At 51.6% G+C, this 27,975-nt stretch overlaps 1 protein-coding gene across 1 annotated transcript in view; it reads left to right on the forward strand.

The window, feature by feature from the left end:
* The first annotated feature begins 1,277 nt into the window (after positions 1 to 1,277).
* The window catches only part of Htra1 (HtrA serine peptidase 1), a 46,350-nt gene continuing 19,652 nt past the window's right edge, over positions 1,278 to 27,975 (forward strand). The window contains exons 1-3 of the mRNA XM_046448792.2: positions 1,278 to 1,837; positions 24,400 to 24,499; positions 24,916 to 25,120. Of these exons, the coding sequence (XP_046304748.1) occupies positions 1,354 to 1,837; positions 24,400 to 24,499; positions 24,916 to 25,120 (789 nt within the window). The 5' untranslated portion in view covers positions 1,278 to 1,353. The remainder of the gene's footprint in view (positions 1,838 to 24,399; positions 24,500 to 24,915; positions 25,121 to 27,975) is intronic.

The following is a 27,975-nucleotide window of genomic DNA, read 5'->3' on the forward strand; positions in this document are numbered from 1 at the left end:
ACTGGGGACCCCTAACATTTCTCATGTCCAAGGCTGCTGGCCTCTGGCTTTCTTTGGACCCCTCTGTGGACTCCTGGACCCCAGGCTGCTGGCCTCCAGCCTCCTGTGGACCCCTCTGGAACCTGGATGCGGAACAAGGCTCACCTCTGGGACGGGCTTTGAGGGAGTCGGATTTTACTCTTTAAGCTATTTTTCTTGGAAAGGGAATGTGTGCACAAGGGAACAACTCAGATCAAGACTAGGAAACCCTGCAAGCCTCCAGGTCCCAGGCTCACGGTCGCGGGGGCCTCTGCGCAAACGCCTCCGACCGTGCTCTAGGATGGAAGCTTTGACTAGCTGCTCAGCGTTGGTCAAGATCGTCACCCAGCACAGGGAGGGGACTCCAAGTCGCTCTTGCCCTTCCTGGCGATGCCTAGACTCGCCTCTGTCCCAAGGACGCCCTGAAGACTCTCAGGGGGAAGACCAAAGGCGAGCTCTTCTATTTGATAACAACCTTCTGAGACAATCACGCGGGTGGGGACAAATTTAAACCACACACGGTCCCTCCCCGACAAATTTAAACCGCTGCTGCCCATTCTCACCTCCGCCAGGTACGTCTCTTTTCGGAGGTGCTCCCGTGTACTGGCCCGCCCACCAGCGATATCAACTTTAAAAAAGAACCCGATGCAAGCATTACATCCTAGCGTATTTCTGCTCTTTGCCTTTTTTCTCCTAACCATAGGTTTGGGCGCTGGCTTCCCGCCAGCCCCGCGGACGCCGCCCCAGTACGGCTGCATGGGTCCGCGGTCACTGACTTGCGTGCGGGGTACAGGGGTCAGCTTCAGTGAGTGACCCCGGGTGGCTCGGCCACTTTCCGGGTCTGTGCAGGGGCTCCTCCCACTCGAGATCAGCTCTGCCGGCGATGCCGGGGCGGCTCCGCAGCCGGGAGACCTGCGGGAACTTTTCCCGGTGCCCGTGCGCGGGGCCCAGGCAGGTTCGACAGCCTGTCGTTTTGGTTTGGTTTTAAGATCGCGAATCGCGGCGAAAACCCGCGGAAGGAGAACACAGGGGCGCGTAGAAGGGGAAACTGAGCCCCGCGGGCGGGAGGATCGCGCTCCGCCCCGACCCGCCCTGTCCGGGCGCGCCCGCCCTTTCCCCGACGTGGGCGGTCCCGGGCCAGCTGCCCGCCCTCCCTGCGGCCAACCCCCCTCCCGGGCGCCAAGCCCATCCCTAAGGCGGCTCGTCACCGCCGGGAGGCCAATAGGCTGGGTCGAGCGGCCACGCGCACTCGCACCCGCTGCCTCCGAGGCCCTCCCGCGCCCTCTCCGGCGCTCCTCTCCGGCCCTGGTCCAGCCCGCCGCCGTCGGATCCGCCATGCAGTCCTTGCGCGCCGTGCTCCTCCCGCTGCTGCTGCTGCTGCTGGCCGCGCCTGCCTCGGCGCTGCCGCCCCGGGCCGGCCGCTCTGCGCCTGCTGCCACCGGGCCAGCTGCTGGCTGTCCCGAGCGCTGCGAGCTCGCGCGCTGCGCCCCGCCGCCCGACAACTGCGAAGGTGGTCGTGTCCGAGACGCGTGCGGCTGCTGCGAGGTGTGTGGCGCCCCCGAGGGCGCCGCGTGCGGCTTGCAGGAGGGCCCTTGCGGCGAGGGGCTGCAGTGTGTGGTATCCTTCGGGGTGCCCGTCTCGGCCACCGTGCGCCGGCGGTCGCAGGCCGGGCTCTGTGTGTGTGCCAGCAGCGAGCCGGTGTGCGGCAGCGACGCCAATACCTACGCCAACCTGTGCCAGCTGCGCGCTGCCAGCCGTCGCTCCGAGAGGCTGCACCAGCCGCCGGTCATCGTCCTACAGCGCGGCGCCTGCGGACAAGGTACCCCTCCCGCCCTGCGCTACCGGGCAGCTTCCCTGACCCTCCATTCCACCCTGGCCTTCCCCGCGGGGCAAATGGGCCAGCCGAGGGGCAGCGGAGCGTTGTAGGGTGTTTCAGGGCGTCCGCTCGCCAGGAGAGGTGGGTAGGGCTCTGGGATGGCAGCATTCACGGGCTCCCTCGGAAGCGAGCGCTGCGCCCAGCCCGGGGTTGGTCGGCGCCTGGCGTGTTCTCGGCGCGCTCTGCCCGGCAGCCCCGGGCCAGGGTGACAAGGCATCCCGCCCTGTGGCCTGCCGCTGGATGCTCTGCGCGGAACCACAGCACCCGGGACTCTGGAAATAATACAGGAATGTAAACATAAGGAGGGGAACGTTGAGGACTGAGCGGCTTTGGGACCACAAGAACTTACTTCTGTTGCTTCCCTCCTTCTATTCTCTGCTCCCCTCCTAGCTTTGAAATTACCCATGCAGCATTTTTTTCCATGGCTCCTCTCAGTGAAAAGTTTAACTTTTTGGGGAAAGAAACAGCGTTGCCGTTGCCCGTAGTTTCCCCAGATGGTCTCCCCCGGGAAGGACTGTGTTAGGACCACTGACGTTTCAGCACTGTCGCTGCCTGTCTCGCTTGTTTTGAGCAGGAAAAAAAAAAAAAAAAAGTGAAAGCAGCTTCTTTTGAATAAACTAAACTCCAGCGCTGGATCAGAAATCTGCAGAGCCAGAGGCAGGATGGGCTAGGGATGAGGAGGAAGATGACCAGCTCTCCCTCATTCAGCTTGTCTGTATCCAGACCCCTTCTGACCCAGAAGGTGTGTGTGTGGGGGGAGGGGTGGGGGCAGGGAGGACAGTGGAGAAATGCCTGTCCTAACTTTAGGGAGAGATGCTGTGTCTCCATGAAGAGATGCCATGTGGAAAAACAATACAGAGTTCAGCCCCAGCCAGTCTAGTGGTGTGGGGACCAGCCAGCTGGGCTTGGCAGTGCACTTGGCCACAGCCACCCGGTGGCTGCCCAGACCTGGTGTCACCTTCTCAGTGTATGCATGTGGAGAGAGGGATGGGAGCGTGCAGGACTGAGGGTCTAGACTGTTCTTTATAGGAGCATGACCACCTGGCACAGCTTGGCTCGCATGGAGAGGAGGGTGCCAGAGTGGTACAGGGAGTGGCCGGAGGATGTGCATCCACTGACACGGGAGCACAGAGCCCAACCTCAGCCCTCAGGAAACTGAACTTCTTTAAGGAGAGGAGAATTATTTCAGAGACAAATGATCTGAGGGCCAGGGAGGGGCGTGGAGAAGGTTCACCTTCGGAGTGCAAGTCCATTGCCAGGTGCGTCGCCCCAGACGCTTTCAGTCTTGATAGCCTCTCCGGAGGAAGCTTCTGCCTCCCCTTCCTGTTTTACACAAGTGAAGCTGAGGTTGAATCATTGTCCAAGGGCACTCAGCTGAAATCTGAACCCAGATAGCCTTATTCAGAGCCAGCCCTAGGGCCCAACATCAAAGCCCTGGGAGAGGGGCTTTCTAAGAGGAAGGGATCCAGGGGGTGCACCCTACATCTGGGGTGTGGAGCAGCCTGAGCAGAGCCATAGTTTTGTTTGGGAAGTGGGGAATGGATCGGGGTTGTGGGCATTTGGGAAGGGCCAGGAATGATCCGGGCTGGGTGATCAGAGTCCCAGGAAGGAGGAAGAGGGACCGTGTCACGTACAATGACGTTCTTGGCAGCTCAGAGAAAGCCTGGCGGGGGACTAGCCTAGTGGAGGAGTGAGAATACCAGAGGGTGAGGAGTTTGGGCTCCTGCCAGAACCTGAGTGTGTAGTGACAACGTCAGGAAAGCGTATTTTGGTCAAAACAAGGCAGCGTTACTGTTTGTAGTCTGGCTGCACGGGGTCCTGAGTTACTTTCACCATGTGAACAGCCTAATTTATTGCCACTGAAGCCGGGTCACTTAACGAGCTCTGGAGTTGGCAGAGTCCAAATACTTGTTTGGTTGAGTTGCCTCTGGAGAGAAACAGGTCCCTCATTGGCCCTCTGTCTACCAGTGGTTCTCCAGTGCACTAGGTGGGAACAGACACAGAAGAATGAGCTTGGAGGGAGACAGAAGGGGTGCAACACTGGCCTCATCCATCCCTCCTACTTTTGCAAATATTTATTGAGTTTGTAACATGTCCGACACTGTTTGTGTGTCTGTCTGCCTGGCACATAGAAAGCACCCAATCGGTACGTGGGTGGATGAATGAGTGGATGGATGAATGAATGAGTGCGTAAATAGGAGGTGCTGGAGACTCGTAGCCATCCTATTGCTAGTGGAAGGCGTTGCTTTGCTCTGCCCCTTGCTCCCCATCTGACACTCTGCCCTAACTTCCCAGAGTTATTTCCAGGACGGGAGCCTGGGTGCCAATGACCTTTGATCAGCCCAAGCCCCGCTCCAGCTCTCTGCATCTGGTGCCCAGGGTAGGTCAGTTGACATCATAGTGAATGAGGAGAGTTGGCCGCCTGTTCTGGTGCAAGGGTTGCCGGAGTGCAGCTTTAGATGGGTGGACACAGAGGCCTTTAGAGAGGTGCTGTTTGGGTAGAAGATGGGGCAGGGTGGGGAGCACTCTACCGTAAGGGTGGTCCAGGATCACAGGAATTCAAAGGAGGGTTTGTCTGGGCAGTGTGTGGGGGAAGAGAGGGGGATGCTGTCAGAGGAGAGGTCTTTGGGCAGAGGAGCCATCCATTGGAGTCATGGTGGCCCTTTGGGTGGAGGAAGTGTCACCATTCAAAATAAAGCACTTTTGTCTGTGAATTATTTAATGAAGACCTCAGAGAACATCTCTAATTATGGAATTGGAAGTGAAGGCAAACCATCAATTTCAGAGCTCATCGCTGCTGGCAGGTCTCCTTGGAAAACTATAGTTATAGCAGAGAACAGGCATTTGTCATGTGCTATGGTGGTTAGGAAACTACGGGGAAAAGATAGAATTGCAATTAAGAATAGGATAATAATAATAAGGGCTCATGTACACCTCGTGCTTCTTTTGCTCTGGGCATTTATTTATCAACTCTTCATCCTCCTAACAATGGTTTTGCTATACTCTCCCCTGTCACAGCTGGGTGACAATCACATAGCAGTGCCTTTTCTTGCACTTGGACCCATGCATCTGGTTCCAGAGCTCTGTTCATAACCCCCACTCTGTGCTGTCGACAGAGCAGCAGCGATTATAAGCCAACTGCAGCTAAGCCACAGCTAAGAGCTGAGATAAACAGTGTTCCAGATGGCTGTGGCCTTAAGCAGGACAGATCCCAGCTCTCCCTCTGCAGGCGCAGGATTTTGAGGACAAGGTTTTCTTCAGTTGCCATCCTTGTAGCCCTGCTGAGGAGAAGCAAACTAGAAGGGGCTGTAGTTAAATCATTTCCAAACTAGAGTCCCAGGCCCCAAGCTGCTCTTGAGAGAAAAAGGCCCTTCTGGATCCCTGGAGATTCCAAAAGATGAGCCAGGACTGTGTGGCACTGCATGTCTCTGCTAAGTGGACGAGAAGCCAGGAAGGAGCTCCGAAAAAGACTCCCCAGACTGTAGAAGCCCAGTTCATTTCTCCTCTTAGTACACAGTCCAGACAAGCCCACCTTATCCCCAATGGTGGCCCCGATGAGCCTAGAGTCTCCGAGCCTCAGGCAGGAGGAGGATGCCCAGGGGACCCCTGCACTGGAGGTTCTCAGGGGTTGCTGGGTCCTGGACTCTCCCCAGAGCCTCTGAATATGGGGGTCACAGAATAGACAGTTGCTTTATTTCTTCAAGGCTCGCACCATTTGTAGACTCTATTTAAGTGGTTCTTTTATGGGTTCCTTGAACCTTAATCATTGTTATTTGAGGACCAGACACTTTGCTGAACGTGGGGGAGACATCGAGGAATAAAACAAAGCCCCTGCCCCTGGAGGCTTAGGCTTGACACAGTCGGGGAGGTACCAGCCTCCATCACCACAAGTGCAGCATCTGCTAGAGGGTCATTTCCACTATCTGCACTTCAAACACATTTTTAAGAAATAAGCATGCAAGGGTCAAGGCTTCATTTTAGGGCAGGGTTGGTAGAAAACTTTGAGTTTCCAGGTTTCAGTCCTTTGAAACTTGGAAATTTTAATATAAAAGACTTTGCTCACTGTGGTTGCTTATCTACTTTTATTGCTCTGATGGTTTTACTAAAGAGTTAAAAACTATTAAGCGTTCATAAAATTAGTAAGCTAACAGGATCAAAAGCCAAGCATTTGATTTACTTCATTCTGTCCAGGAGAGCTGTAAATAGTTGCAATGGAGCTTAAAATAACTGCAGTCTGTAGGTGATTATGGCCGGACCATGAGCTCACGGTGGCCAGACAGCCTCAGCACAGCGGGGCTGGATTGAGTAGGTTTGGAGTTTTGTGATCCTGGACAAGTTTTGTGCCTTGGATTCAGAAATCAGACTTTCCATGAGCTTATATTTCTAGTGAATAAATAGCTCTGGTTAAGCTTAATGAGAAGGAGAAATCAAGCTTGGCAGGGGTTGAGGTTCCTTGGAAGACCAGCTGGGATGGCAGGGCCGGAGGGCTGACACCTGGCCCTGGCCTCTGTGGGCGGTTACCTGACCGATGACCAGCTCCTCCTTCTGAGCTTTCAGCAAGGAGAGGACTGGACCAGCTGATCTCTGAGGTCCCTTCTAGCTAGAATGGCCTGTGCTTCTTGTAAGAAAATCAGTCTCAGAGGAGATTGGAGCCCCAGCCTTTCTATTTTGAAGGCTGAGTGAGTTGCCCAAAGAGTTACTCCGTTTTTGAAAATTGCAACTGTCAAAGCCAAGGTTGGCACTGAATGGATGTGACCCATCTAGAGCCTGGTTGTCCTGAACTTTGGTTCTGTGCTGGCTGCTGGAAGTCCCTGGGAGACTGTGGGTCACATGTCTACCCCCAAGAACCCGAGGCTCTGGGGCCTGGTGTCCTTCCCTGGGGCCTGAGGCTGGACTGCCTCTGGTCCTCTGGAGTGAGTCTCCTACTGAGCCAGCATGGCTTGTCTTTTTCCACCTTCTCTGCCACTAAAAGAGAAAAGAGAAAAATGCCATCAACGGAGAAGTTAAGACCTGTAGCCATTCTGAGTACTTGTTCAAAAGACTCCCGGAAGTGGTGGGGAAGTTGGTGTGATTCAGCCCTGCTCAGTGATGTGTGTTTAAAACCACAGGAGGACATTAGCCAGGACAACATGCCTCAGGACAGAAAGAAGTGGCAAGGAAGAGGCCTGTCTGTCACTGATGGATGGGTGCGGAGTTCACCTTTCAGGCTCAGTGACGTGAGGTCCATTTCTAAGTTCTTTCAGAACATCTGTTGAATAACTACTGTGCATTGAAATGTACCCAGTAGAGGGAGCGAGGGTAAGACCCAGTGTCCCCTGTTCTCATGGTGCTCATCACAGGTTGTGTGGTGCCCAGCTTGAGGGCTGGGCTTTGGGAGTCCGGTCGCCACTTGGAGGATGTGTGACTTCTTGGATGTCAACTGTAAAACACTCATCAGCACTAACAGAGATCCAGTGAGCCTGTGCGCGCTTCGTGAAGTGCTTTGTGCCTGGTGCTTTTCTAGCGCTCCATCAGCTGTATGAGCTGTAACAACCACTGTGACCGACACCCAGGACTGCCAGGGCAGCCAGCCCAGGGCAGAAGTGGGAGAACGTCTCTTCTCCCCAGGGTGAGTGGGTAGGCTGGTTAGGAAGGCTTCATCGAGAAGGGGAGCCGGGACAGGTGTCCTGGAGGCTGGCCTGGAATTACCAGTTCATACCTCAGGAAGGTCTCCGGGCAGAGCGAGTCAGATTCCAGTCTGTCATACTCTGATGGAGATCCAAGAAGTATGTGGCTTCCCTTGAATTAAGAGCCCAGTGTCTGGGACACCTGGGGTTTTACAGATGTCATCTTGTTAACCCTTTCTGGAGTTTGTTAACTCCCCGGGGATGGCAGTTTGGAGAAGCCCTGGGGTCTTCTGGGACAACATGTGGCTGGGTTTTCCGTGCTCTGGGAATTCCTTACAGGGAAAAATTTGTCACAACTTAAGGAAAAGTTGGGCCGGGAGCCCATGAGTACCCTACAATTTTAAATTCCTAGGACAAATTGTCATGTAAGCACATTTCATAAGCACTGCCCTCCACAGCCTGGAAGGGCTGTAGCTGGTGCCTCCGCGTGGGAGAACCGCGTCTCCCTGCACATGAATGTCTCCGAGGGCATAGGATTGTGGCTGGAATTTCTGATCATTTCCAAATTTGAATAACCTCGTCTTAATGAGTCAGAGCCTTGTGCAATAGTTTAAGTTTAAGGAGCATCTTTTTCAGTAGTTGTGCAATAGCCAGAGGAGCTGGTAGGCCTGCCTGCACGAGGAGCCATGTTCTCCTCCCCTGCACACCAGCGGGGCAAGACTTTGCCCACTTGTCCAACACTCGCATCATCTCACACCCTGTGATTGAGATGAACTCTCTCTGGTGCCAGCATTGTAAGTGGCAGTCACTGCACTGGGACAGACACAGAGTTCTGCCACTTGGGCTTGCCAGGCAGATGGCTGCCCACCGGATGTGGGCCACGGAAGGCTCTGCGGTCACTCTGCTTTTCCCTGGCGTGGAAGGTGCTACGTGGGGAAGGGAGTGCTACATTCCCAGGACAGGCTGGATGGGGGAGGTGCCACCATGCAGGACAGTGACCCAAAGAGCTGTCATCTCCATGTGCTTTCTTGAGCTGGACACAGACCATTAGGTTCCAGATCTTGCCTGCTGCCCAGGGAGGGAGAGGTGCCATCTGGGCTACCCAGCCCCAGGGTGGATGAAGCTCTGGGAGGTTCACCTAACTCAGCCAGTAGGCGGAGGGAGGCAGAGCCGGGGTTTGACCCCAAGTCCTCTCACTTGGGAACTGTCCCTGAGACTTCTTTGCCTCAGTGTTGCTTGGAAGTATTGATTCACCTCTGGGTAGTTTTCTATCATGAATTCTGTTATTCATTTCTACTTTAATTCTGCTGTGGTCCGAGAACGTACTTCTTTACATGATTTCTCTTCCTTTAAGCTTGTTGGAGTGCTCAGTCTTGGTGACTGCTCCCTGCTAGATGGAGGACAGGTGTCCACTGGCCATTGTGTAGATGTAGGGGAATGATCGTGCTGTTCAGATGGACTGGATTCTCACTGATTTTTCTGCCTGCCCAAGAAGGACATTGAGGTCTCCTGAGTAGTCTGAAACACTGAACTGCTGTCCTTTATGGACTACCAGCCTTAGGAAACCTGGATGTGGCCCGGCATGGACCTTTTGGACAAGTTGCTAACTCCCTTCAGCCTCAGTTGCCTCATTTATTACACAGGGACCGTGGTGCTGCCCAGGAGACAAGAGCAGCATCAGATGAGGTAACAGGTATGAAGGGCTTTGTCAACTGGGAGAACTGAAGCATTGAAGGTCCAAGGGAGTAGGACTTCTAGTTGGCTAGACTCTTCCAGGACTCCAGGTAGAACCAGGACCAAGAATGGAGCTGGAAGGATGGAAAATGATATGCTTCTTAGCTGTCCAGGCATAGGTGTCCTTTGGGCACTGTGGTAGTCAGTTTTCTGTTACTATCATGAAATATCTGAGGTTGAATACTTTAAAAAGAAAAGATGTTTATTTAGCTCACAGTTCCCAAGGTTCAAGGGCATGGTGCCAGCCAGAGTATGCTTGGCTTTGGTGAAGAACTCATGGTGGGTGGTGGCATAACGGTAGGAGTGCATATAAAAGGAAGAGGTCACATGACCACACACACACACACACACACACACACACACACACACACACCAGGAGGGGCCAAGGCCTGCTTTTTTATAACAAGCCTCTTGCAAGAGCTGACCAGGATCCCAGGGCAGCACCCCGATCATCCAGTCGTATCCCACTAGGCCTTGCCACTTAAGGGTTCCACACGACCTCCCAACATCGCCACCCTGTGGCCCAGGCTTACAACACACCAACCCTTGGGGACACGCTCAGAGTGTAGCAGGCGTGTTCTCTTGTCCTACTGAGATGTGGTAGCTCAGGAAGGTCAAAGGCAGAGTTCACTACCATTATCTCCAAGGGCAAAATACTAAAACACTTTGTTCCAAAACACAGCATCCCAGTCATTGTACGGAGCACGTAAGTGTCTTGAGCCAGCGTCACAGAGGGCACGTTCCCCATCATGAGGCTGTGTCTGCATAGTGTCCTTTCAGGCTGAGTTTCTTCTTTTTCTGTTTTTGTGGTACTGGTATTGAACCCAGTAGTACTCCGCCACTGAGCTACATTCTCAGTCCTTTTTATTTTGAGACAGGGTCTTGCTAAGTTGCCTAGGCTGGCCTTGGATTTGTGATCCTCCTGGGTTCTTGGGATTACAGTTGTGTGCCACCACTCCCAGCTTCAGGCCAAGTTTCTGTTTAACATTTGCTGGTCAGGAAATGGCCTGAGCTGACATGCCTCCGATCCTAGCCGGACATTTCTCCACCAGTCTGAGATTTTTGGCTCTGAAAAGTACAGCTCAATATGGTTCAGCTCCCCTTGGCCAAAACTCAGCAGGAAAACCCAGGTAATTGTCCGGGAGATGCGGGAGGGAGGGTGGAGACTTGAGACAACCCCGAGGGTCCCGGTGCACTGAGGTTTTGCTCTCCCTAAGCATCTGCAGTCTGTCCCCTTGGAACAGTCATCGCTGGCCAACACAGAACCCCTCCACATCCTCTGAAAAAACATCACCAGCTCTCACTTCCCACGTCTCTAGCCATATCAACTCCTCGTTTTCCTGCTTTCTTGGACCTTGTGGACGAGGATGCTGCCTTCCCTGCACCGATGTGGTAGCTAGCCAAAGCCACCACCTGCCTTGTAGGGCAGATGTACCTAAAATTGGAGCGTAGACAGTCTTGCAGGTCCTACAGCCCAAACTCACTTCACAGATGGGAAACTGAGGCACCCAGTGGGAACGAGAGGCACAGCTCATTCTGGGCGCCTGGGGCACCTGACCCAAGGCCCCTCCCACAGCCCCTCCCAGCTGCCTCCTCCTGCGGGAGCAGTGGGTGTTTGGGAGAGGATGCTCCCCAAGGCGTGATGGACAGCGGGAATCTTCACCTACTCTCCCTTTTCAAGATGGTGCTGAGGATAGCTTTTTTTTCCCCCCAAATAACTTTTTTGTTCTCTCGGGTTGGAAGATGAATGCAAAGCAATTCTATGACTGGCTTCTCCCCTGGGGGGTTGGAAGCACCGTGAAGGCTGGGGTGGTAATTATAGTGCTCTTGCTGCAGGCAAAACAACCCGCAGAAATATCATGGTGGACACATGGTGAATCGGCCGAGGTGAGGCTTCAGTGCTTTTTTTTTTTTTTAAAAGAGAGAGAGAGAGAGAATTTCAATATTGATTTTTCAGTTTTTGGCGGATACAACATCTTTGTTTGTATGTGGTGCTGAGGATCAGAACCTGGGCCGCACGCATGCCAGGCGAGCGCGCTACCGCTTGAGCCACATCCCCAGCCCGGCTTCAGTACTTTTAGCCTGTGGTTGGTTAGGTTTCTTTTGGGATAAATCTGCCAGGTTTTTCCCCTTAGCATAAAGGCTCTTTTTAGTTTGTTTTCCCCACATTGTTGAGCCATCCTGGGAAGTGCGTTCATGCACCTGACAGCATGTTGTACTGTGTCCGTTTTTTAAAAGTTAGAAATATCATCTAAACACATCAAAGATAAAAGAAGGGAAAAGATTCGTGAATTTTCCACCACCAGGGTTCCAGCAGCATCCTCATTTCTGTCCCAAGCTTTGCCACTGTTTGGGTAGCAATCCTGCTGATGTCCCTTTGGGCCAGAGCAACAGTGCAGAGGCATGCATGGTCATGTTCATGGCTACTTAAGTTTCTTGGGTCATTCTCTTAGGATGGACACCGAGAAGTGCAGTAACTGGATGGAAGGACGTTACTTGTGAATTGCCAAATTATTTTCCAGAAGGTTGTGGCAATATTTGTTGCCATCAGTTATAGAATTTCAACCTCTTAAGTCACTGAAGGTCAATAAGAAAAATCCTTGAGGGAAATCCTCTGGGATAGATGGAAAATGATGGTCCAAACCAGCCATTCTGTTAGTTACTTTCTTGGTCTTCAAAGTTACCTTTATTTTGAGGTTCATCTTCTGTAAGGGATAAGCGATGTTTGGGCAGAATGAGCACTTTGGACATTCATTTTTACCTGGGTTTAGGGAGAATTGTGATCACAGACTGTCTGACCCAGGAGGGTTTGTGTGGCTGTCAGGTCCAGTGTGCCTGGGCTCAGTAGGGGAGATGTAGGCCCAAGGTCATGAGGCAGGACATGTCAGAGCTGGATTTCTTGGATGCCCAGCTCAGGGACTCTAGCAGGGCATCTCCAGGATGCAGGAGGAGGCCAGACGGTTTTGTTTATTTTGAAGAATATGTTCATTCAAATATTTGCTTGTTTGTTTGTTTTGTGGTGCTGGGGATTGAACCCAGGTCCTTGCACATGCAAGGCAGGTACTCTACCAACTGAACTGTATCCCCAGCCCCATTCAAATGTTTTGTACACTTAGAAGTAGAATGTGAGCCACACATAAGAAACTCAATTTTCTAGTAGTCACACTAAGAAAGTAAAACAAAAGGAACATTAATTTCATAGTAACTTCATTGAGATATAATTCACCAGTTGTGTTGATGTGCACCTCTAATCCCAGACTTTGGAGGCTGAGGCAGGAGGATCGCAAGCTCGAAGCCAGCCTCAGCAACTTAGCGAGACCCTAAGCGTCTTAAAATAAGAAAAAGGACTGGGGATGTGACTCAGTGGTAAAACACCTCTGGGTTCAATCCCTGGTACCACAAACACACTAAATAAACAAACAAACAAGCAAATAAATAAGACATTCTTCCCTTCTGCCTGGCCCTAGCCAACCTCCTGTCTCTGAGTTTGTGTTTTCTAGATGTTTCCTATAATTGGCCTCATTTAGCGGCTGGTCCTCTGGGACTGGCTCCTGTCACTGAGCCTGTTTTCAAGGCTCACTGTGTGGCTTTAGGAGGGCCGTCCCCCTGCTGTGGAGCCTGACACCAGCCCTGGACGCCGAAACTGCTGAGGCAGTGCCGACGGGTCCTGTCAGAAGAAAGCGGAGCCCGGCCAGGACGGGCATTGAATATCAGGGCATTCTGTGTGGGCGGGAACCTTGTATTGGGAGAGCAAAAACATGAGGAAGTGCCGTTTTGGGATTCATTAGCTCATATGCTTTTCTTGGCTCTGGAAAGGATGTGGGAAGTGGTCTGGCCTTCCCCCTCATCTGACAGACAAGGTAACTGAGGCCCAGAGCAGGGAAGTGGCTTGTCTTGGGTCCCAGGTCCACTCTTCACTCCTTGCTTGAGGCGGAATTTCCTTCTGGTGTCTGCTGAGGCTTCTACGGTCCCCTCATGAGCCTCCTTGGGCAGCTCATGGGCAGTGGGCCTTGGGTACTGCTCGGCCTCTTCCTGGAGGCCGAGGCTTGCTCTCCATCACCTCTCCCCTGGGGCTAGTCTGACCCTCCCTCTGCCCCCAGGCGAGCAGCCTCTACTGGCCCTGCCTCCTCGGCCTGCAGTGCCTGGGCAGCCCCAGACAAAACAACCCCAGGAGTCATGGCAGGAAGAGAGGCCAGTGGAGAAATCTGTGAAGGTCAGGACGGGAGCCAGATGCTTATCAGAGGAACTGTTGATGGCCTTGTAGACTGAGCAGTCAGCTGTTTCCCCAAAGATTATAGATGCATCATGTGGGGCCTTCACACACTGCTGAAAAGAAGTGTGCTGTGGAACATGATTGGAAACTTTCTTCTAGTACATAAAAGAGGCCAGAAAAGTCAGTCAAAGGCAAGGATCTGGAGCGAAGCCAAGCATTCTACACAGGCTGCAAGCAAGGGTTACTGTCACAATTTTTTTCTCCTTGCTACTGAAACTGAGAAGCAACTTTCCAGTGGCAGGCACCTTTGAGCAGAGACACGTTCTGGAAAAGGCACCCTTTCCCAGTAAAGCCAAAGCTGCAGAACTGGGCTGAGCTTGTGAGTCACAGCATAGTTAGGGGCTCGCAGCCAGCTGGCCAGGTGCCCCCAAAGCTGGTTCCTGATGCGCCTATTTGAGGGAGACTGTCCTAGACTTGTTTGGGTGATCCTTCTGCTTCCCTTCACCTGCCGCCATCGACCGCAGCCTTGGCCCAGGCCCTGTAAACAGGCCCTGCTCAGCGCACCACCCCGGGCAGCGCGGCCTGAGGTCCGCTGTCGGGTGAGCCTTCCCCCTCGGAGCCGCCTGGGAGACTGCACCGGAAAGAGAGGTGCCTCCAGCTCTTGGAGTGCCAGTGTGGGCTGGAGACGGAGGCCAGGCTCCCGCTCCACCCCTCTTCCTCCTTTATTCATTAAAAGGAAAGAAAGAGGTCACATGAGTTCTGTTTCTTTCTATGCAAAGGACAGGGCGGGTCTCTGCCCATTATTCAATTTTTAATCTTAGGAAAAATAACTGTTACTACTTGTGAATTCACTGTATTTTAGCAAGAGGGGTTCTAAGGGCCATTGGCTGTGGGAAGATTGACAGGACACCAAAGGGACACGGGGGGGGGGGGGGGGGCACGTCTTTCTGTTGCGTTCTTCCTTCGACTTGGGGATGATGATGCTGGTGCCTGGGCTTTTCAGGTTGATTTTAGACCTCAGCTGGCCACTGTGGCCACAGCTTGGTGATGCCTGTGTCCTTCCTGGGCACAATCTCCATAGGGCTCTAGGAGACCGCTCTGCCTGGGCTCCTCTGTGCCCCGGGGGGGCCCCTCGCCCTGGAATCTACAGCCCCAGCACTGATTAGGATGGGGGTCTGGTTTTCTGGAATGTGCAAGGTGTCACTTCTGCTTCAGCGTCTCCACGCCTCAGACCAGCCCTGAGCCCGACTCTGGCTGCTGCTGACGAGTTTCCTTGGAATTTAATGGAGTGGCGTGGACAGAGCGCAGCCACCCAAACCGAACACATGCAGCCAGCGGTCTTGTGGGGCATCTCTGGCACTCGCTGGGTTCTGCTTTTCCTTCCCCAGGCAAACTCTCTCGCAAGCAGGAGGCCCCATCCATCCCCTTGCGCTTGGCGACTGATTCAGATAGATGTCCCCTGGACCTGCAGGGAGAAGGTGGCCAGCCCTGATGGAGGAGGAGGAGGAGAAGCAGTCCTGCTCCACTCCCTGCCCACCTCCCTCCCTGCTCATCCGGCTTCTTCCCCCCTTGTGCCTCTCAGGCCATTCTCAGATTCAGCAAGAAACCTCTCAAAGGGAGCATTTTTTAGGGGAAGACTCATCCCCCTTTCCCTCCCTGGAGGCACCCAGCACCCCACCCCAGATGCAGGCAGCACAGTAGTTAACCGCCTGTCTCCTGGTCCTGTCTCAGCTTGCCACCCATTCCTGGGACAGCTGTGCTGATTGGCCCTCAGGTGCCTACGCTCAGCCAGAGAGACGAGGCGAATTCCTGAGGGGGGACCCAGCGTTGAGTAAAGATAGTGTTCCAGGTCCTGTCTTCCCCCCGCAGTGACAGGCCAGTTTGGGCACTTGGTGTCGGTTACCCTGGGCCTGCAGCCTGCTTGTTCCCACCTCTCTGTCGCTGTGTTTCTGTTAGTGCACCCCCTTATCCGACGTGCTGCTGGTGGTGGGCTTTGGTTCAGGGGCTGCTGGGAAGCAGGAGGACTGGTGGGGGTCGGCTGACCTGTGGATCCCCCCAGCTGCTCCCTTGTGTCCCGGCCCTTGTAAAGGTGCTGGACTATGAGTAGAGCAGGTGGGTGAGGACTTGTCCGTGGGTCCCAGGAGTGTCATTTCCTCCTGGGGGTCCCCAGTGGATTGGGGCCTGGATTTGCTTAGTAGCGTCTTTGTGGTTTCCTCTGGCAATGCTAGGGATTGATGGGAGGGCCAAAGGAACGTGAGAGTGGCCCTCAGACTGCGCAGGAATGAGAGGACGCCTCAGGCAACAGATTCTGGGTGTCACTGCAGGAGGCTGGACCTCTGGGGCGGGGCTGTAGGAAGGTGCCATGACAGTGAGGAATGGGCCCCACCCACCCCAGTTTGCTCAACGCCCACTGGGGGGCTGCTGTGTTTGCCTTCTTTGTTTACAGTTTCCCTTCCAGGGAGACCCAGAGCAGTGAGTAAAGGAGGCCAGGGGAGACTTTCCTGGGCAGCTGGGCGGAGCTTTGAGCCCCCAGCAGTGGAGGCCGCAGCACAGGCTCTCCTAGTCCCCAGATGGTCAGAGTGGCTTCCTGGCCCTCCAAGTGTGCAAACGCTTCCTGTTGCCCTCATTTCCAACCTCTGCATGATGGATTCAAAAAAAAAACTTGCATGCTTTTGTCTCTGGCCAGGTCCAAGTGGCAGAAGAAAGGAGACGTCCAGCCGTCCTCACCGACCACCGGCCTGCCCGGTGCCTTAGCTTGTCCCACGTCCTAAAGAGCAGTCCCGTGCCCATTCTGCTGTATTTTTGACTGGTCGTTTTCTTCACATCTTTCCTGTCCCCTGAATCCGGGCGGTTGTTGGAACTGGGCTGTGCCCTTGTTTGAGGTCTGGAAAGCCTGTGCTGGTGTTCAAAGTTGAAGAAATTAGGTCAAAAATCACAAGTGATTTAAAAACAGGAAGGGACCTTAGAGGTCACCAAGTTAAGTCTCCTCATTTAAAAGTTGAGGAGTCCCCCACCTGGTGGGCCTGCTTAAACTCCTGCAGCTGTCCTTGGCTGGGCGCGGGCTGTCCGGCATTGCAGGTCGCTGAGGTTGGCCACTTCACCTCCCACACAGCGGGGTGCTGTGTCAGCCCCTGCAGAGGGCCACGGGCACCTGTGCTCCACAGACTGAGGCCACAGTTCCCGTAGCTCCTGATCTGCGTGTAGCACCTTTTGTTACTTTATCTGGATTTTGGTTTTAAATGAAATGAACTTGCAATGCAGGCCAGGCAGGCTTCCTGGACATGGGCCTGCGCAGTCACACGGGCCCCGTGTTCAGCAGGGTCCCACCTGTCTTAATGCTCTGGGGTTGCTGTTTTGAGATCCCTAATAATTTTTGAACAAAAATTTCATTTTCATTTTGCCCTGGGCTCTGCAAATTATGTAGCCCGTCCTGAATGTAGGACAGTGCATTAAAATGCCAGGGATTTGATCAATCTGTTCTTGCAACTGATTTGAATTTTGGGAACATGCTGTTCCCTGTGAATAAAGGGGGATTCATTTCTTTTCCCTCGAATACACTGTGTTCTGTTTTCCAAATTAGCTCTACTTATCAACTCTGCTGAGAAATTGGATGGTGGGATTGTTCTCCCTGGAAAGGAAGGTTGTGCATCCTGGCCCTTATTTCTTGGGCTGGAAGTGCAAAGCACGTCCCACAGTGATGGAGCATGGGAAGCTCCAGCTCGGGAGCTCCATTTGGATGGGGCTGGCCTCCGGCCTCTGCTACTTGCCAGGGCTGAGGCTCTGAGCATGGTGCTTTCCTTCTTTGACACTCTGTTTTTCCATCTTTCTGTAGACTGGACATAAGTTCTACCTCTCAGGCTTGCAGGAAAAATTAGAGAGCACATCTGTGTCTAGCATTGTGCTTGACATATAGTAAGTGCTCAATAAATAACTAATATTACTCTTACTGGTGTATGATTTTGTTGCCAATATCGAAGGTTGGGTGGGATTTGACTAGCTGTAGTGGGGTAGAATGAAGTGTCCCAGGCAGGAAGGAGAATAAGTGTGAATGCAGGGGATCAGGATGGAGCACAGCATCTGGGGGGCTCAGGGAGAAATGAGATGCTTAGAAGCTTTGGAAGTATGAGAGGAGTTCTTGGAGGTGTTGAAATGCATTGACCCGGTGCTGGGCTAAGAGCTAGGACACGGTAACCCGGAGACCATGACCTTGAGTGTGGGCCATGAGATGAGTGTTTTATATGCATTCTGTCACTTAGGCCCCCCCACCTGCCCTACATGTCACAGGGTTCCATGTTCCAGGAAGGGAGATGGAGGTGTGGACAAGGACAGCTGCTGCCTGAAGTGCCCCAGGTGCAAGAGGCAGAGGAGGAGTTTGATGCTAGTTCTGCCTCTGAAGCCAAAGTGGCTTTCACTGGGGGCTTGTGACTTTTCATAGCCTCGCTGACCCTGCTGGGACTGCGGGGGGGCTGGAGTTCAGCTCGGCCTTCCTGCCCACCCTGGACGCTCCTGAGTTTGTGAGCCACAGTTGCCATGCCAGGTTGGGAGAGGGCAGGCAGCTTGCAGGGAGAAGGACAAGGGACAAAGGACTGCACTGAGGACAGAGCTGAGCTAGTTCCAGTGCTGGACTGGCCAGGGGCCAGGGCTGGGAGAGTTGCTGGCTGTCGTAGTGCAAGGGTTGGCCTGGGGTTCCAGAGCTTTGCATATTTTATTTAGAGATAGTTTTGCTAAGTTGGTAAGGCTGGCATTTGAACTGGTGGTCCTCTTCCCAAGTCGCTGGATTATAGGTGTGTGCCACCATGCCAGACTACCCCTGCACTTTTTTTGGTACCAAGAATTGAATTCAGGGGCACTTGACCACTGAGCCACATCCCCAGCCCTATTCTGTATTTTATTTAGAGACAGGGTCTCACTGAGTTGCTCAGTGCTTCACTTTTGCTGAGGCTGGCTTTGAACTCACGATCCCCCTGCCTCAGCCCCCCAAGCCTTGGGGATTACAGGCATGGGCCACTGTGCCCAGTTTACACCTGCACTTTTCTTTTTTTTTTTTAAGTTTTTTTTTTTTTTTTTTAGGTGTAGTTGGAGACAATACCTTTATTTTATTTATTTACTTTTATGTGGTGCTGAGGATTGAACCCAGGGTCTCCCATGTGCTAGGCCAGTGCTCTACTGCTGAGCTACAACCCCAGCCCCTACACCTGCACTTTTCAGGTAGCCCCTTCCCCTTTATTTTATGGCTGTGGGCTCATTGATCACCTTTTCAAGTGACAGTGATTTCATAAATTTCCTACAGAGAAGAAGCAGTTATTTTTATATTCATTATTATTTATGTTGCTAGGAGTAATTCAGTCTATCTTCCGGCGTATTTCCCTACTACCCACATACAGTCCTCTGGACCCCCACGTCATTTCTGGTCTGCAACACGGGGCTGGCGGTGGGTGATAGCAGTGTCCCCAGAAGCTGCATCTGTACCAGGACAGGCAGGGTCATCTAAGTAGACCCAGAAGTGACTGCAGCATATGCAAACACATCTCACTTAACCCGAACAAAATGATTCTCCAGTTTTACTTTCCCTGATAGGGAATTGCTCTGTGATGGAGGAAGGGACTTGTGGCCTCTGCTACCTGCAGCTTAACTATTCCCCTCCAAGATGCATGATGACTCCGCTTTCCCAGGGCAAGGGGGGTGAGCTAAGCTGGAGCTCTCTCGACCTTCACTCTCCACTCACCTCTGCTCTGAAACACTGAGCCCAGAGACACCAAGCAGAGGTTCCTAAATGTGCACAATTCATAGCACCTTTAGCATCCCAGTAATTTTTTTCATGACTTTCAGACCAAATGGAATACCCAAGGGTTCTGCTGATCTAGTAGTTAGGTCCCAAAGAACCTACCAAGTATTTGTGTCCTTACAACATGGTAGACATTTGAAAAAGAATAAAGTAATACTTCACTTTATTTTTCAAGAACTATAAGTCCCCATGAATAGAATTTATGCACCTGTTAGGTGCCACATGACCTTTCAAATCTCAAATTCGGATTGCCCTGCCAGCCCTGTCTCCAGTTCAACATTGAGTTTCATGTGCTTTGTTCCTTTTATCACAGCAACTACCAGACACTCAACTTTGCAAAGGTGTGACTCGCAAAGAGGAAGGTAGTGCCATCCGATTTGAAACTGAACTGCTGGAGCTAGTTCCCAAGGTGTCCAGGGGATATGCAGCCTCGTGTTTCCCCAGAGAACGTGCAATATCTTTTGAGCTTGCTGTGATGTTCTGGGAACCTTGGGGCAGACATTGAGGAACGTGGCATTAGGACCATAAGCATGTACTTCTTTTCCTCCTGCCTCAGTTCTAATCTTTATCTGATGTGTTTGCTTTAAAGATGAAACACATATTGATGTATTTAAAACACATCCAATGTATGCTCATTCTCCTGAGAGAAGCAAAGAGAAAAGTCTGTTCTTGGGCTAGGGAACAGTTGGTAGAGTGCTTACCTTGCACGCACAAGGCCCTGTGTTCAATCCCCAGCATCACACACACAAAAGGTCTGTTCTCGGGTTCACACTTCTTGCGTGTGACTTCCATTTTCACTGCAACAAATTTTCTTTCTTTTTTTTTTTTTAATATTTATTTTTTAGTTTTTTCGGCGGACACAACATCTTTGTTGGTATGTGGTGCTGAGGATCGAACCCCGGCCGCATGCATGCCAGGCGAGCCACATCCCCAGCCCCGCAACAAATTTTCTTAAATGTGATAATGGATGTCAAATACAGTCAGCCTTCTGTATCTGCAGGGTCCTCTTGCATGGATTCAATCAACTGCAGGTAAAAAAAAAAAAAAGAAATATACATCAACAAAAGCAAACTGCATCTGGCTGCACACATACAGATGTTCTCCTTCCACTCTTCCCTAAACGATTCAGTACAACTATTTAGACGGCATTTACATTGTATTAGGTATGGCAAGTCATCTAGAAGCGACTTTGGGTACATGGGAGGCCATAAATAGGTTGTATCAAGTACTCTGCTCCATTTTTCTATAAGGGATTTGAATAGGCAGGGATTTGGGTTCTGAGGAGGGTCCTGGATCTAATTCCCATGGACACCGAGGGTCGCTGCACTTACTCCCTGGCACTCTTCGGTAAACACTCTTCAAGGGAATGTGATTTTTGAAACTTCTCCACACTGAGCAGTCTCTTCCTAGCAGTTGTTGATGGTCGTTAAGATGTGTTTGTATTTGTAAACCACCGAGGAGGGTGGGCCCCAAGGAAGCCACATTTATGAAGTTGTGTTCTTGACTAGTAGTTTTTAAGGAGGAGAGAGGAATCTGTTATTATCTTGGGATACAATCCTGGCAACGTGAAACTCATAAAGTTAGAGGAAATGCCAGCCACTCTGAATGGGTCCTTCATTGTGTTAAATATCCAGCGTAGTGAGCCACGGTGGTGGCTTGCGCTTCTAATCCCAGCACCTGGGAGGCTGAGGTAGGAGGATTGCAAATTCAAAGCCAGCCTCAGCAACTTAGTGAGGCCCCGAGCAACATAGTGAGAATCTGTCTCAACACAAAAAATAAAAAGAGCTGGGGATGTGGCTCAGTGGTTAAGTTCCTCTTAGTACCCCAAAAAAAGGACAAAAAGAAAAGAAGTATCAGTAGTGATAAACATGTATTAGGTAAGTGGAAAGATCTGTCTCTGTAAAGTAGTGTGACTCATCCTTCTGCTAATCCTAGTTATTTACCATTTTTTTTTTCTGTTTAAAAAATGAAGTCCTATAGTATAAATCACTCAGTTTTTGTTTTTGAGAATGTTTTGCATACTTGAGATTCTTTGGTTTCCACATAAATTTGAAAAATTTGTTTCAAATTTCAAAAAAAAAATATCTGCTGAGATTATTCATGGGGAATGTGTTTAATCTGCAGATCACTTTAGGGAGAATGATAGCTTAAAGATAATGAATCTTCAAGCCACAAGTATGGTATCTGATTTATTTTGACAGTGTTTGGGAACTTTCGGTGCACAGTTTCTGCATGTATTTCATGACACATTTCCCTGAGTATTTAGTGTTTTTGATGCTCATCATTGATGTTCTTAAAAATTTTGATACCAACTTTTTATAGACAAATACCTAGAAGTACAACTGATTACAGTCTGTACTTCTGGGACACTGGTCAGCACACCGACTCGAGCAGTCTGTAGAGCTGAAGCATTTTCCAGAAAGACTCTCCAGGCAGTTTCCTCTGTCCTTTCCAATCTCCGTGCCTTTCCCCTTCCTTGCCTGTTACACACCTTTCCCTGTATGGCAGCCCGAGCCAGGATCCGTTCAGGACAGTGACCCAGCAGTTAGAAGGGCCAGGCCTTGACTTTGCAGGGTCTCCTGTCCTCACGACTGGCTGAGGCCTCAGTTCTCGCCTAAGGGGATGAAGCAGGGGGAGCAAGGTCTGGCTTCCCAGGGGCCAGAGTTGCCTTCCTCTGGGTTGTGCCCATCTGGGTGCCTGGATTTCCTGCTGACTCAGCCCCTGCCCCTCCCACAGTGGCTGTGGGGTGAGTTTCAGCCTCCCCTGGATCAGTCCTCCACAGGGGTGGCCATGAAGACACTGCTGGGAGGAGCCTGGGACCCATGTGCGTTGCCAGGGTGGCACCTTCGCCTCTCCCTCTCCTTCTCTGCTGTCCTGCTGACCACCCTGTGCCAGTTCCTTTCTTTCTTTCTTAAACTTGATGCATGGCTTGGTCAAGTGCTTCCTGTGCATTGCTCAGAAAGGCAGCACAGCAGGCACTGAGGTGGGTGCTGCTCTGGTGGCACTGCAGGACAAGGGGTGGGTTTGAGAGTTTGTGATACAGCCGGGACCACACAGCTAGTGGGCACCATGCCCAGGGCCACATTCTGCTCCACCTAAGGCCAGAGCCAGGCCCAGCACGCCCCCCCCCCCCCTTGCCAAGTGGCCGGGACGCCCCAGCCTCCCCAGCCTCCGTCTCTCATCATCCCTTGCACCACAGCTCATGGCAGAGTCTGCCTGGCCTGGCCTCACCCATGAGCTGTCCCCACCTGGACTGACCCTGCTTCAAGGAGGACAGTTGACTGGCAGCTGAGGTCAGAGCCAGCCAGGGTGTGGTAAGGCAGCAGCGGCTCAGGTTCCAAGTGGATCAGGAATTAACACCCAGCCAGGTGCTCCTTTAATCCTTCAGTCCTCGTTCTGGTTGGAGAAGCCAAACATTCTCCTCGGGTTGGCTTTTTGGCCATCTTTGAACAATTCATTGATGTTCCTTGTGTTCAGTTGTTTCTGTTTAGTTTCCTGTGGATGCTGGTCCACGAAAAGATGGTCTCGAAAAGTCAGAGGTCATCTGACCCACACAATTCAGGCCTGTTGTGGGCTTTTTGTCACCATCTGTCCTCCTGCTGCCCCTCCCTCCGTTTACTCATCTGCCAAGTCGAAGAGCCCTGCGCTCACTCTTAGTCTAGGGCAGCTCATTCTAGAGGCACTGGCCCCATTTTGCAGATGGGGACATGGAGACAGAGGTCATTCTGCGGAATGAAGATGGACCTCAGGCCTTCTAGTGTTCAGGTCAGATTCCTGGTCACTTTTTCTAGACTAGTGAGAGAACACCGGCTTCTCCTCTGAGCCGGGAACCCCTGGGTTCATCTTGCCCTGCTGCAGGCAGGTTCTCCCAGGCCTGCCCAAAGTGGGACCTCCGAAAGAGGAAGTGAGTCAATGATCCACAGCGGGCAGATCCAGTAGTTGTGCTTCTGGAGAGATCCTCAGGAATGCATTAGCTCTTGGGAGTTGCTGGCTTTGCCTGAGTCACACTCTGCCCTCTGCCCAGCCTTTGCTCAGGAAGCCTGTCCCAGGAAGCCCAGATGCTTTGTTTACAGCCACCTCTGGGTGATATTCACCAGGCTTCGTGTTTGAAAGGAGCATTTCCATCCCCTCATTTCTATCTTGCACACCTAGGAGGGCAGCAGATATGTCTAGGGAGAGTTCCGAAGTGGGAAAGTTGTGGATTTGGAGAAAACATGGAGTCAAGGGGCCTTGCTCAGATTTTCCTGTCATATATGCATGCTATTTATCTATGGAGAAGTCACTCAAAAACCTGTAAGCCTCAGTTTCTCCAAATATACTATGGGAGCAGTATCTGATATTTTTTCTTCTTCCAGAAGAAGGTACAAAAAACTAAAATGAGGTAGCACATGATAAAGCAAATATAATAAAAGCAGCAATAATAAAATGATGCTATCGTGTATTTGTCAGATTAGTTGATTTCCCCTAGTAGTAGCAGGGCTTTTTCTGATCTTTCTATGTAAAAGGATCAGATTTCAACCCTGAAAAGCTTGTTAGAACCAGGGAGCCAGGCAGAGAGGGCCTTTGTCTATAGATGCTCCCTCACTTCCAATAGGAGGCGCTCCAGAGAGGCAGGCTGGCCCTGGAGTGTCCCTCTGTGCAGTGGTATGGAGTTGGGTTGCTGAGGTCCCTGGTGGCACAGCTGGGGAGGAACTGAGACACCATCTTCAGATGCTCAGGTGCTGCCGGGGGGAGGCTGCAGATGGGGAGCTGTGACCAGTCACAAGAGGGCCTGAAAGTGTCCCAGTTTTCACTCAATCTAGAGCCTGGGGAATGGCTGCTTTCCTCGAGTCAAGGGAGACGTGTATGTGTGTGCAAGCATTCATGTGAGACTAGGTGTGCATGTATGTAAGCACCTGTGTGTGCATGCATGTGAGCATGTGAGCATCTGCATATATATGCATGCATGCGTACGAATATATGTGTGTGCACGTGCATGTGTGAGTGTGTATGCATTTGAGTGTGCATATGCATGACTGTGAGTGTGCAGGCTTGTGTGTGTGTGTGTGCTTGTGAGTGTGCATGGTGGTGCTGTGATGCACGTGGGCTCCCTCTAACCCATCTCCCTCCAGGCCCCGCGGCACAAAGCACAGTACGGTTAAGTGCCTGGTCTTTTCTTTGTTCTCAGGGCAGGAAGATCCGAACAGTTTGCGCCATAAATATAACTTCATCGCTGATGTGGTGGAGAAGATTGCTCCTGCAGTGGTTCACATCGAGTTATTTCGCAAGTAAAGAGGCCTCCTTGTTTGCTCTAACCTGAAGCTTTCAATGACAAATGCTGCCTTTAGCAAAACACCAGTGCTATTTCTGAGATGCATTCAAGTGTCAGAGTGTCACTGAGTAGATTCTTGCCTTATGATAAATGCTTCTCTCTTAGGACATTTTTCCATTTGACTATTTAAATCTACATTCTTGACCCTTCAGATGCTTTAAGAACGTTTGGCTCTGCAGAGATTCCCCAAGAATATTTTCTAAGTGGAATTTTTCGATGTGTTGCAAAAACTGGCACAACGTTTCGTCTTGGGCTGTTAAACCTGGTGTGTGAAGCAGCGATTCCCTTCACACAGAACCAGTCCCCAGAGCCTCGGTGGGCGCGGTGCACAGATCTGGGATTGGGGGCTTACCTTCTGTCCTTTGGTTCCAGGCTCCCTTTCTCCAAGAGGGAGGTGCCAGTGGCCAGCGGGTCTGGGTTCATTGTGTCAGAAGATGGACTGATTGTGACCAATGCCCACGTAGTGACCAACAAGCACCGTGTCAAAGTCGAGCTGAAAAGTGGAGCCACCTATGAAGCCAAAATCAAGGACGTAGACGAAAAGGCGGACATTGCTCTTATCAAGATTGACCACCAGGTGAGCGGCTTCTGTGTCCCTGACAGTGCTCCACCTGCAGAGCCCAGATCTCAGACATCCTAGCCAAGATCTTGGCCAAACCCAGACCTGGTAAAGGCACCTGGGATCTGACTTCCTGGGATCCCAGGGAGAGGCCTTGGGGAGTATAGCCTAGAGCAAGGGAGGGCAAGGGGGTCAGAAAAGCTGTGGGAAAAAGCTGTCTCCTTCCAGGTCAGAGAGTTTCACAACAGATATTTAAACTGTTTATAAAATAAAGCAATAGGTTGGTAAAGAAATAAGTAGGTGGAGCTGGGTATGGTGGCGCATGCCTATAATCACAGCTGCTTGGGAGGCCGAGGCAGGAAGATCACAAGTTCGAGGCCAGCCAAAGCAACTTAGCCAGATCCTGTCTTCAGACCCTGGAGAGAGATATAACTCAGTGGTAGAACATCCTTGGGTTCCACCCAGAGTACCAAGGGAAAAAAAAAAAGAAAGAAATTAGTAGGTGAACAGTGGTAATTGAGTCTCCTTCCCATTTCTGATCCTGAGGCATCTGTTAAAAGTTTGTCTGTCTCCACGGGTATCTTATGTGTTCACCATGTAGCATAGACGTACCAGGTTTTAGGATGAGCCATCTTTGACACCAAACAACTACTTTGAGAATAAAACAGGTCTCCCCAGTTGGGGACTTTGCAGGGTAACTAGATAGGCTTCAATCCATCTTCAAACTCAAACAGTTTGGGGGGATGGTATACAGCTCAGGGATAAAGCACTTGCCTGGCTTGTGCTAGGCCCTGGGCTTCACTCTCAGTACCTCAAAAGGAAAAGGGCCAAGGGCCTTGGAAACCAATTAAAATTAAAACAAAGCTAATGGATTTCTTCTTTACAGAACTTCTCAGAGCCTTTAATATGCTAATGTACACCTGCCAAGGGGGGGGGTGCGGGGGTGGTGGGGGTGGTGGTGGTGGTGGGGGTCGGGTGGGGGTGGCTGGGACTGCAATGTTTGCTCAAATTAGAATTCTCTGAGTGTTCAGGTTTTTTTTTTTGGCAGGGATGGGAAGTGGGATTCAAAGCTGAGACAGAGTGAGCTCCAGTTGGGGAATGTTGTATTTGAAAATGTGTTTGGTGTTGGGAACACGGCTTAGTGGTAGGGTTTCCCTGGCATGCATGCAGCCCTGGGTTTGGTCCCCAGCACCAGAAACAAAACAAAAACAAAAAAGAAGATGTTTCTGTTTGACTAGTCTCCTCGAAGTCATTTTTGCTTTGCAGATTTCTTAGCAAAGTCTTCATGCCTGGAACGAAATCCAGTTCTTGTTGGATCATCAAAAATTCCCACTCATCGTCATGTTGATTACAGAGCATTAGTTTAGTTTGCCAGGTGCCAAGTGCAATGAAATTGCTTTTTCTGTTTTTTTTTTTTTTCTTCACATCCTTACAGTTTTCTAGACTCCAGATGGAAGGAGGAATAGGGGTCAGCTGGAATCCTGTGGCTGGACTAGGAAGAGACCCTAGACTGAGATCGGGGGCCGGGGTCTTGTCCGGCTCCCCTCCAGCTTCCCCTGGGTGTTGCCTGTGAGGTCAAACAGGTGTGGCTGCTTGGTGGAGCTAGTTCTGTGTTCAGTTTGGGCACAGGATTCTGGATTCTGGATCTTTCATTTTATTAATTTATTTTTTAACAGCACCAGGCTGCTGCTCCTTCCCAGACAGCTTTTCAGAAAACACGAGCTTTGAGACATCTATGCATGTTCCCTCACCCGCTCGGCTGTGCACCCCGGCCCAGGCCAGAGAAGCTCAGGGTAGATCCAGGCTCTGTGCTCATGCACAGAGTAAATGGCCTTCAGTGAGACCACAACTGTGTGTTATTCTGGTAGGTCACCGTGGAATTTCTAGCAACAGCTCATCTTTGAAAATTGTTTCTTGGTCACAAGATAATTGGGCCAGGCCCCACTTTCGTTTACTTGTATGCAAGATAACTGTATCATCCCCATTTTACAGAGGGAGAAACAGGGCTCAGAGAGTGTAAGTGATCCATCTGAAGCCACACAGCTGCACCTAGTTACCCCAGCCTCCTGGTCAGTCAGGCTTCTGCTCCCCAAGTGCCCAAGCCCATGGCCACGAGCTCAGGGATGGAGCCTGTCCTCTTTGTGATGGGACAGCTCATTCTAAATAGCCTGTAGGAAGGCTGGCACATCCCCATTTAGAACTCTGCTAGAAAGGTGTGCAGGACGTGGTTGTCTCACCGGAAGGAGGGCAGCCAGAATAGCACGGGCTGTGGCCACATCTGTGACTTTCAGCTCCTCCGAGCCCTTGGAAGGTGGCCAGTGTGGGGCTGAGCTGTCTACAGGCGGGTGCTGGCCTGCACGGTGCCTGCACTGTCCCCGCAGAGTGACTCTGTGTTTGGAATGTGTGGTGCATTCCGTGCGATTGCTCCTGGCCCAGGAATCTTCTCAGATTTTGAGCCAAAGTGGAGCCTGGAGCCTGTGTCATCCCTGGCTCTCCAGGCAAGATGTGGGCGCTCCAGCAGGCGGACACGGCTGTGCTGTCCCTGGGAGTCCAGCTGTGTAGCCAGCAGCCTGCTGCGTGACATGTGTTGCCAGCCCCCAAAAAAGGGTGCTGGAAAATTTAAAATTGAACTGATGTGGCTTTTCAAAATGGAATCGGAAATGAAAGGATATTAAATTGCAGACACCCACACAAAAGCCGCTTTCCACTGACTAACTGCTGTTTTTTTTCTTTCTTCTTTTTTGCTGATTAGCTGGAAGTAGGGGGGGAAAAGACACCTCTTCCAGGCTTTTCCCTTTTGTCCCCTTGTTTTGATGAGAGCCAGGTGGGGGTGGGGCAGCAGTCTGGCTGGTCATGAGGCTCCATTTGGAAAG

Source organism: Marmota monax, unplaced genomic scaffold (assembly GCF_021218885.2).
Source record: "Marmota monax isolate L192 unplaced genomic scaffold, Marmota_monax_Labrador192_F-V1.1 WCK01_AAM20220418_F8-fsc00076, whole genome shotgun sequence".
NCBI classification, from domain to species: domain Eukaryota; kingdom Metazoa; phylum Chordata; class Mammalia; order Rodentia; family Sciuridae; genus Marmota; species Marmota monax.